The sequence below is a fragment of the Panthera uncia genome, assembly GCF_023721935.1.
Source record: "Panthera uncia isolate 11264 chromosome B3 unlocalized genomic scaffold, Puncia_PCG_1.0 HiC_scaffold_1, whole genome shotgun sequence".
Taxonomy (NCBI): domain Eukaryota; kingdom Metazoa; phylum Chordata; class Mammalia; order Carnivora; family Felidae; genus Panthera; species Panthera uncia.
In genome coordinates, this window is record NW_026057582.1 from 23,722,829 (window position 1) to 23,733,573 (window position 10,745).

General features: G+C 47.4%; 1 protein-coding gene across 1 annotated transcript; it reads right to left on the bottom strand.

Moving 5' to 3' along the window:
• Window positions 1–3,965: 3,965 nt before the first annotated feature.
• LOC125910296 (neurexin-3-like) lies at window positions 3,966–8,563 on the bottom strand. Its single transcript, XM_049614080.1, has 2 exons — window positions 7,022–8,563; window positions 3,966–4,063 (listed from the first exon to the last, which is right to left on the bottom strand). The coding sequence occupies exons 1-2, from the start codon at window positions 7,728–7,730 to the stop codon at window positions 3,966–3,968; spliced, it is 807 nt and encodes a 268-aa protein (XP_049470037.1). The 5' UTR covers window positions 7,731–8,563.
• Window positions 8,564–10,745: the final 2,182 nt, after the last annotated feature.

The following is a 10,745-nucleotide window of genomic DNA, read 5'->3' on the forward strand; positions in this document are numbered from 1 at the left end:
GTACTTGGGAAACCAAAGGTTAAGTCTGAAGAGGTCATGCTGTCCAGCGATGCTCCAGCGTGGTCTAGTTGTGCTCCAAATGCCTCATGACCCATGGGTCCAATCCCCAGTCACTTCACTTCAAACCAGGGTCTTGAGAGTGGGAATTGAATACTCAGACACATTCATTTCATCCTCTCTCATTCTCTCATATTCTGGCTTTCTGTCTGTCTGGGAGGAGTAAGGCTCCTTGGGACTGGCCGAGCTGATAACCTCCTACACCAGGAGGTTGACATTTTGCTTATCACCAGCATCCAGGGAGGCAACGCTCCATTTCACAATGGAGACACAGGCCATTTGTGTTAATGAAGGGAGCCTAGGAGCAGAAATAAAATGCCACCTTGGGAATCTGGGTTTTTAGGTCCCAGAGACACCCGCCAAACAGGCAGCATCCAAACTCGCCCTCATACCCACAAGTTCACTGGAGCCTCATGTCTGGGTCTCCTCACTTTTCAGTGGGATGGTAAAGCCTGTCCTACCTGCCTCATTGTGTTGCTATGGGGGCCAGAACACCACAGGTTTGCAAAGAGTTCCAAATATGGTCCAACAGGCACAACCATTATCATTGGCTCTCAGGCAGGGGCAAAATGGCAATGAAACTGAATTCCCCTCCTTTTGTTTCTACCATTTCTCAAACTGGGATGCAGGAAAATGGCAGAGGTGGGGGTACTCAAAGGGGAGCATCAAACCTTCTACAAGACCAAATTGACACACAGTTCATTCTTACAAGCACCAGGAAGACCAACAGCCCGGAGTCAGGACTTGTTCTTTCCCAGAGACTATGTAGATAACTCCGTACATTTCATCTGCTTTCATGCTCTCAACAACTCCACGACGTACAATTTCTTACCCTGATTCGCTGCAAGGCAGGATGGTACAGTGGTTAAGTGTGGTCTGTGAAGCCAGTCTGCCTAGATACAAACCTCAGCTTTGCCTCTTATTAGCTGTGTGACCTTGGACAGATTATTGAACCTCTCGTCCCTTAACTTCCTTGTCTACAAAATGAGAACGATGGTGTGTTGAGTGGCTGTGAGGGTTATAAAAGTTAACTCATGCACAGCAGTCAATATAGTGTAGACACTCCTTGAATGGTAGCTGCTATTAATTATTACGATTATTGATGAGCATACTGAATCTTCTAAAACTTTCTCCAAAGACACACAGCTTATAACTGGACAGGCCCAGATTGAAGTCCAGTCTTTTTCATTCCAGAAGCCATGCTCTTAAGACTACACTAAACCTTCTTCAAGTTCCAAATTTCTCTGCTCCTCACTTTCCTCATCTGTAAAGTGGGGCTAGTTAATGATATCAACCACATAGGAGTGCCGTGAGGATTAGATGAGACAATGCGCATAAAGCACCTAGGCTGTCAGGCACATGATGGCATTCGATAATAGTAATACTGACATCATTATTATTTTTATCCAAGGAAGGGTTCCTGACCCTCACAGCCCTGCCCTGAAGCCTCTCGCTCAAGTTCCACCTCTGGGCCTTGTTGCACAGGACACCCACTGCAGGGAGAGTATGTTGGCCCCATCCCCCAAGCATACACCCTATCTCTTCTGTCCCGCAAAGAGGGCAGAGGACCCAGCTGATGGGCAGCTGCCCTAGGAACTGGAAACCATCTTTCCCTGACAGCCTGCAAAGGAAGATAGGGGCCATGAAGATAATTAGCCCCTGGTGCTGGGCCTGTGGTGTCTCATTACCAAATGCAAATGCAAGCTCACGTGCCACTCCAAGGCTCTTGGCAAAATGCCTGGGTAACCCTCAACCCCACTGAATTCGGACGAAGCATTTACCCCGTGTCCACCCCCTTTGTAGCCTGCAGCTGGTGTATGGATTCTGCGAAGGGAGAAAGAAGACTGTTCTCACCCCCCTGAAGGGGGAACAAGGAAAAACAGTCTTATTTCTTTAAAGGAGGCAGAGATGCTACTGTGGGGTGGGGGGTGGGGGGTATAAAAAAATTGCTCTTCCCTCGGCAGTTAAAAGAGGGATAATTGGTGCAAGTGGCAGGCGGCTGTTCTACCATTTAGCATACAGCATACCCAGGAAATCTCACTTGGTAATCAGAAGGAGAGGAGGAAAAAGGAGCAATCAGACCCCTATTCAGGCTCCGTTTAGCGACAGCCCCTGCTGGCTGGCTGGGCTGGTCCCACCTAACGCCTGAATGCTGGGTGGGAATCAAGTCTCGGAAGCCGCAGTTCTCCTTTGTGCATGTTGTAAGCCCTTGCTTCTGTGCCACAGTCTCCATACTGGGGAGAAGGATTCTGAAGAGATAGTCTTTACTGATTGCTCACCACTCCCCTGCAGCTCCCACCCCCACCCCTATCCCCAAGCCATGCAGGGTTGACATGGTTTAGGAACAACACTGCCATGTTACAATTCCAGCAGGATGTGCACTGGGGATGGGGAGGGAGATGTTTGTGTTTTTACACAAATGCCCAGAAATGGAGGATCAGCTGGGGCAATCACTAGAACCTTAACTTCAGCATTGGAAGCCTTTGGCCCTTGGTAAATGCTCAGGGGAAAACAGTCTCTTGGTACATCATTCCATCCCAGTTCTGGCTTGGATAAATGGGGGAAGAGTCACAAAATCCTCAGTAAAAAGAAAAGTAATTAAAATTCACTTTCAGGAAGGCATACCAAGGCCACACAGTGGTGTTGAGCCATCAATCCAACCAACCTGCAGCTGCAGACAGCTAGAGGGATGGGAAAGGGAGGCCAGTAGGTACCACTCAACGGTGTGCTTGTAATAAGGCTCGGGCCCCTTCCACCAACACCCACCGCTGTACCTCACTGTCGGATCACACCACCTGAGAAGTTAAGAGCTAAGACTCAAGACTGCAGCTTCTGGTTTGGGCACCTGCCCAAGTCAGCAGGAAGAGACAGACAATGAACATTTTTTCCCCCAACTGAATAGGACCTCATGACTCTTCACTGAATTAACCTAAAAGTGGGGACACACAAGTAGTATGTGATATAGGTAGGCCCATTTAATGAGACTTGGGAGGATAAATCAACATGTGATGCCTTCTCCATCTTTCCCTGGCCCTACCCCACCTGCAACAGGCTGACTTCATACTCAAGGAGCTCCTCAGTAAGACTATTACTGAAATGTACACACCTTGGGAGCAAATCAATTCTTCATGACCATAAGGTTGTTAAGAAATTCAATACATGCATATTCATAACTAAGAATGGTTTAAAAATAAAGTATCAATTTCAACTCATTTCAAGGTAATAATAAACTCTCAATGACCCATGAGGGGACAGCTCTTTTGGGGGAGCTCAGGATACCTTTTCATTGCCCAGTGAGCTCCAGGATACTGGTAACAGGAGACTGGGCTAGATCAAAACCAGTGAATATGCTGTGCCATAGCTCGACTATATTCCAAAATAGATATGTTTAATTTTAAAATCATTTTGAACTACCTGCACTTCTTCTGTCCTCTAAGACCCTTACTAAAAAGGCAAGATTACACAAACAAGTCCAAAGTTGAGCACCGGAACATTTTGTTTACAAACATAACACCTGGAAGTAAAAATCTGGGACCTTTTCTCCACCATGTGCCAGAATGTTCAATGTGACCGTTAATTAAGTTAGGAGCCTAGGAATGAAGTTTTTCTCAAGTAGGATGTGTGGAGTTCAGTCTGCAGCCAGAGAAAATAACATTTCACCACATGAAAGAAGATAGTGAGTCCAGGACCTCCAACCCCTAGGCCCAACTTTTCCACAGCAACCATCTCCAGTATCTTCTAGGTTCTTCCTAGAGAAGACACCCAATGGGGGATCAGAAGAGCCCAAAGCACATAGGGGAGATAGGCCCATCTGTGCATTCTTCCCAGGGTGCAGCACAGAGATATTCTGGAGCCATCAAGGCATGGAAAGCCAGACAGGCCAAGCAAACATCAATGCCGCCAGCATGCTAGAAGCTAATGGACCACAGAGATCGCCTCTGATAGGCCCCGACCACATCCATCTGAAGCTGCAGGAGACCTCCCAGCTCTTCCTGCTCTTGAATTGCTAAAGCATGAAGTAAAAAATGGATCTTCCAAACTGGGTGCAAGCCCTCACACAATCAAATGTCAAGGCCTATCCTACAAATCAGGACAATCAGATAGATGCCTGGCACACAGGACCAACAGCTGGGAATAAGTATGCTGGTTTCCGGTCTATGACGTGTACAACTGAAAGGAGGCAGAGTAGGGAGTGGATGCATCCTCACAGCCAACCTCACCACATCATCTTTAGACAAATGGGTAGGCATTTGTTTAGACTATTCATCTTGTTTTAGGTACATTTGCTTAAATTTGTCCCCCTTAATATTTTACAGGTGAGCTTTTCCTGCTTACTAGCTAAAAATTAACTATGTGTACAGAGAACAGGTATTTTCTAAAAGCCTGTAATGTGTTTTTTGTGACTGATTAGACATGATGACAATTACCAGGATCAACAGACTCCAAGTTATCAACAGTCAATTCTGATACCTCTCCCAACACCCACCCTCACCTCAACCTTTGCACTGCTCTGTTCCAAGCCAGCCAACTGTTACTGTTACGACAGAGTTCATTTACTCTATTTATGTATCAGGAGAATAAATGAGCTGTGCTCTGTGTTTGCCTTCTTCAGATAGAGGTATCAATCCACAGCCACTAGACGATCTGAACCCTGCAGAAAGAACTATTATTAAAATATCCATGTTGTATTTAGCTATTAAAAAATTGACTGCCTACAATCTGCTCTAAAGAAATGCTACTGGAGACCTGAAACACACACACACACGCACACACACACCCCAAAAGAGAGAGAAAAGACAAATCATATACATATACAGTATGGAAATTCTTCCTGCAGAAAAGTGCTGATCCAGACCTGCCCAGAGGAAATGAGTTCTTTTTAAACACAAAGAATGCAATCAGGGATAATCAGCAAGTTAACAACACACTTGCAAACACCCTAGTCCCTAGAAAGGAAGAATGCCAGCTTTCAATGCAAGTTCTGAGAACAGAGCAGACCCTTTGGGCGAACAAGATGTCAGCGTCTTCAGGCAGAACTTTCTCCAAAGCGAAGAAGCTTTGGAACGAGTCAGCTCCAGAAGGCACCTGCTTATAAGAAGTGCTTCAATAACCACATTCCCAAAGTGGCTTTGTGGGCTGGGGTGGCCTCGGGTCCTCTTCCCCATCCACTTTTCCAATGGGCTCCATGGGGAAAAAAAGAAGCGAATAAAAAGAGGCACGCATGTCTTGAATCTCCCTCTCCCGCAGCCCAGCCACAGGAGGGAAGATGTGATGCCCAGCCCAGCAGAGGAAAGAAGCAGCAGAGACCTGGGAAGGGCTCCCACAATAGCCCCTACATGACCTACAAAGGGGTCTCCAACAAGATCCTCGAAGTGTCCTACTCTCCAGCATCCACCACCTATGAAATAAACTTAGCTTTGATTTAAAAAAAAAACCATTTTTAATAGGAGTGGTTAAAATTCATATGAATTACAACCTGCTTAGGGGTTGGGCTATTATGGGATGGCTTGAGGAACACCTACAGACACTATTTTTAATTACAAATCCCAAGGCAGGGGCCTCACCAAAATGAAAAAATCCTGGAAGTCAGTGCTGGGACACTCACCTAGCCCCACCTACCTGACCTCCCTTGACCTGTTGGTTCTCAATCTTGGCTGCACAGCAGAATCATCTGGGAAGCTTTAAAAATACACATTGGATCCCACCCCCTACAAAATTCTGATTGAATTAGCCCATAGGGTGGCCTGGGAGTTTTTAAACCACCCTGCAAGTGATCCTAATACGCGAAGCCAAGGTTGAGAACACTGTTTTGCCCTACACCATCCCACCACCTTCCTGGGAGACCAGAATGGGATGGCAAAACATTTCTAGAAGAATCCAGGGCTTGATTCAAAAAGGAGAAAATCAAACTTCTTTGCCTCCTCCTCATTCCAGCCTCTCAACATGCATACCCCTGTGGTCAGTTCTCACATTCTTTGTCACTTCAGTGCTTCCTCCTGCTGAAAGCCAGGCCTTCAATGAGTCCTGGAGTCCATGAATCTGGATTTTAGGTACTTGTCAAAGTAGAGTCTGGGCCACTTCTCTCGGATCTAATCCCATACAGTCAGAATTTGGTGAATAAGGTGAGGGCAATCTAAGTCCTCAGGCATGAGCCTCACCTTCCCTCTCCCTGGGAAGCTGTGGTTGAACTTGAGAGGCTCGTCAAGGCTATACTGAGTATTGCCAGCCCCCTTGGGGGTTTGGCTAGACAAGGCTCCTGTCAGTCTCTGTGCCTTCCTGACCATTCTCAGTACATGGAGAGGAGGAGGAGGACAGGAAAGAGGAACCTCATACGAAAAATCCTGCCGCTAGAATGAGGAGGTGAGTAGTCCCATCCCCAGCTGCCTCCTCCACCCTCCAGGCATCTCCCCAAAGACTGTGGGATGAGAAGCAAATGGAAGGGCTGGGATGATAGTGGGCCAAGAATGGACCTGCAATCCATCCACCCTCATTCTCCTTGGCATGGGCACTCTTTTTCCTGGGGACTAAGGAGGAAGTGATGAGGAGTGTCCCACCCATCCCAAGGGCCCAACTCTCAAGGGATCAGGAGGGACAGAGATAGCCACACTGCCCATTTCTATCAGATTCTTGCTCTGTGCTAACCCTGCTGTCTGCAGTGGAAGCAGCTGATCTGGGGCACACATCCTTCAGCCTGCTCCATCTAGCCCTTTGAGTACAGCCAAACATCTGAGTAAGAAGCCCATGGTTGAGTAGCCAGGATTCTCTCCTTGCCAAGATCTGATGGGTTTTCCATTGAGAGCAATCGAAGGATGTACACCACCTCCTCAGGGAAAGGGACCCAATTATCCAACATGTAGCTAAAGATGCCCTTCAACGATAGTGGTGGTTTCTATCCATGGTCTTGGCCTCACCCAATGCAGTGGGTGGGTCTCTAGTAAGAGAGGACTTGGGAAGAAGGTCTTACCTTCTGAGCAGAGCTTGCCACCATAGCCAGTGGTGGAACAGTCACAGGTGGGGTGGCCATCCAGGAGAAAGCAGATCCCACCATTTTCACAGGGACGCTCACCACAGGGTCCCTCAGCATCCAACTGGACACCTTGGCTCCCCAGAAGCCGAGGCTCTGAGTTGCCATATTTGAGATCCAGGATTAATCCTCTAAAGCCGGGCATGGCCTGTACTCCATCAAGGGTCAGGGCAGAAGGTCGTATGTCCGCGGGGACTCCGCCAAGGAACAAGTCACTGACCACATCCATGTAGGGCCGCTGGGGCTGCAGCTCGCCCGCCTGGCCCTCACCGTCAAGCACCAGCACCGTGCGCAGGCGGTCCCGGCTCACCATGAGGAAGTGCCAGCTGCTGTCATTCACCTGCTTTTTGGACAGCACAGCGGTCTCTGCACAGTCCATGCTGAAGCGGAGCTGCACGTGGCCATCTGCCAGGGAAAGGCAGAGGAAGTCACAGACGCCGCCATCGTCCAGGTAAAGGAGCAGCCCCGTGGAGACATTGGTCTTGAACTGGAAGCTCAGGTCACTGCGCGTGCTGGCATCCCAGCGGAGGTAACGGGCCCACTGGTTGGGGAGGCCCATGAACTCGAGGCCCAGGCAGAGCCCCAGCAGTGACCCCAGCAGGACACTCACCTTCAGGGTGAAGAAAACCGAGTGGGCAGTGAAGCTCATTGTGGCTGCCAGGACTGAGGCCAGAGGAGCAGACTGGCAAGGAACAGCCCTGAGGGGAACAATCCCCCTTGGCAGCGGGAAGGGAGAGAGGAAGAGGAGATGGGTAGGGGGGTACAGAGAGCACACAAAGGGAAGGAGGCACACGCACAAATATCCAGAGGGTGAGGAAGAAGGAAAGTGAACAAGACGGCCCCAGATGGGTGCACGAGCAAGAAATCCAGTAAAGAAGCAGGGGGGAAAGACCGGGCAGCAGAAGAGGAGGAAAGTCGAGTGGGAAAATGTGGGATTAGAGTGAGGAGCAAAGTGTCTTTCTCCAAGAAAAGATCTCAGCTATCCATGTGGATCCGGAGGCCTTGATTCAAGGAGAAGAAGGTCCACGGCAGGAGGAAGCCTTCAGCACTGCACTCCTCCCAAAGGACCCCCAAATGCCCCAGCCGGGGAGGCCGGGGAGAGGGCTGGGCTGGGGGTGCCGTGATGGAGGAGGCGTGAGCAGTGAGGTGAGCCAGGTGAAAGGCAAAAACAGGCCAAGGACCAGTCCTGAAGTTTTACCTCCTAGCAGCGGGGGGCTGCAGGGAGCAGGGCAGCCCAAAGCTGAGTGCTCAGGCAGAGCAGGGCCCAGGGCAGAGCGGGAGCAGGTTCAGACTTCATGGTGCAGACCAGAGGCAGTCCTGCCCATAACCTGCCTCTCAGGACTCCAGAAAAAGATCTGCAGGGAGAAGGGGTGCGGGCAGAAAAGAAAGAAAGATTAGGGCGGTGTCAGGAAAATACTGCATCTCATTCACAAATATTGATGGAGCGCTGACTATGAGTCTGGCTATTCTAAGGATTCCCCCAGTGCCTGGTGCTTCAAACAGGAGAGAGGGCCCAGGTTCCTCCAGAGCCGTTGCAGGACCCTGAGCTCAGTGCCTAATGATGCACGCAGTTTTTCCATATGCAAAAATAGTACAAAACTCCCAAAGCCGTATCAGCACATTTTTACAATATTCATATCACAGGGTCACATAGCTAAAATTTATTTTTAAGTTAAGTACTAACATTTCATACACTTGAATACACACACATAATTTTAACTTATTTACCTATTAAGAGGCATGAAATGACATTGATTTCTTTTTAGATTTTTCTTTTTCAACTTGACAATCCAATGCTTGGGTGTAGGCGGCCTAAGACAGATTCCCACTTTTAAGTTTGTGAAAGAAATATTTATAAAAATCAGCAAAAATAAATTAGAAAGTGAGTAACGAACAAAACAACTCTCATCTTTTAATAAATGTTGGTGAAAAGTTCTTACAGGAAAAAATGTTTTGAGACTTAAAAAAGAAAGGCTGTGTCTGAAACCTGGTTCTTTTATGTTGAGCTTTGAGCAAATTTCTTAACCTATCTGAGCTTCTATTCCCTCCCTAATAAAGCAGAGGAAAATAACTTCTAAGTTTGGAGAGAGGATACCATGAGATCATGTATGGAAGATCTTGGCATGATAGCAGGTTATCAATAAACACTAGGTTCTTTACTTTCTTATTTTGGATACAAAGGGATAGGAAGAACTGTTGTTGATGTGAGTGTATGTACGTCTGTGGAGTAGGGGCAGTATATAAAACCACAAGTACTTTTTTAAAAAAATTACAACAACTTCAGAATGAACAACAAATGAGGAATACAACAGACCTAGAGCACATTCCATATGTTTTGTACTGATTGGAAGTGCACAAAAACCCAGTCAAGTGGGTGATCTAGATGTTGAAGGCAGACTCTGGCCCACCTAGCCAAGTGGAGACTTCTTTGTTCACATAAGAGCAATGAGTATAATTTCCAAGAGCTGTTCAAATTGCTGCTTATTAACTGGCACATTCGGTAATTCACCACAGTCTCTATCAGACCATTACTGTCCACGATTTTTATGATGATGCCATTAGCAAAGCTGGTTATTACCCCTGCTTTGAAGAGGAAAATGTTCCTTAACCAGGAACAAACATCTATGCCCACTGAACAAACAGATCAAACCAAGAGGTTGATTGAATCCAACATAAGGAAAGCCTTTATTCTATACATGATTTTGTCCAAGCAGTGCTTCCCGAAGTGTGGCATGTACTACCTCCAGAAGTACAAAAGATGCTTAACTAGAATACAGACACAGCAGCATGGAAGTGTAAATCATGTGGGCTTGTCGGAGCCAACCGTTAAAACATCAGAAATTTTTGAACTGGTTAAGGTCACTTTAGCAGCATGGAACCAACTATGCTAGGTGTATTTACACCATGGAAATAGTCAAAGACCACAAATCCGACTCTTTGAGAAAGTGAGATTTAAAGAACACCCTGAAAGAGAGTGAGGGAATTAGCCATGGGAAGAGTGTCCCAGAAGTAATAGTAACGAAGGCCTTGAGACTAGAGCAAACTGGTATGTGTGAAGAACAACAAGTAGGCCGATGCTTTTAGGGTGGAGTGAATAGAAGACATGAAGCCAGGGGTGGATTATCAGGAGGCTAGGTGATGAGACATGACCCACTCTCGATGAATGTGACCATTGTGTGAGGTGAAGTATGCCAACCAAGGCAAAAGGCAACATCCCAGGGAGAGAGGAAACCCTGGTTCTGAAAAGAGGACTCCTTCTGGTTTCAACAACTGCCACGTTCACATATTTCCTTAAATCAACTTGTTGAAAGGGGCCCCTTTCAGGAAATATGCTCAGAAGACAGCTGCTCCTCTGTCCCCTCCCCATGTCATGCATTTGATTTAGGTTAGTGGGAGGAGAAAGAAAAGGGGGAGCAAGGCAGGTGTGAGCAGAAAGAATAAGCCTCTTACGGGAGGTATTCCAATCCTGGAATTATTGATGAGCCAAGAATATAAAAATCATGTGGCCATAAAGGAGCTCAGTGTGTGTAAGCCCAAGAGGCTTGGGTAAATTTTCTCAGTGACACCACCCTGGTTGCTTCACCTATTGGGGAGGTGGGGGAACTTCTCTCTCCTCTCCCTGTCCTGCCAGTTTAAACCAGGGAGTACACTGGCTGACAGGGAA

Excerpts from the sequence above, each read along its gene's own strand:
- LOC125910296 (XM_049614080.1), bottom strand. The coding sequence starts at position 7,730 with ATGAGCTTCACTGCCCACTCGGTTTTCTTCACCCTGAAGGTGAGTGTC. Across the intron at positions 4,064-7,021 it reads TGGCAAGCTCTGCTCAGAAG|CAATTCAAGAGCAGGAAGAG; the intron begins GTAAGACCTTCT and ends TTCATGCTTTAG.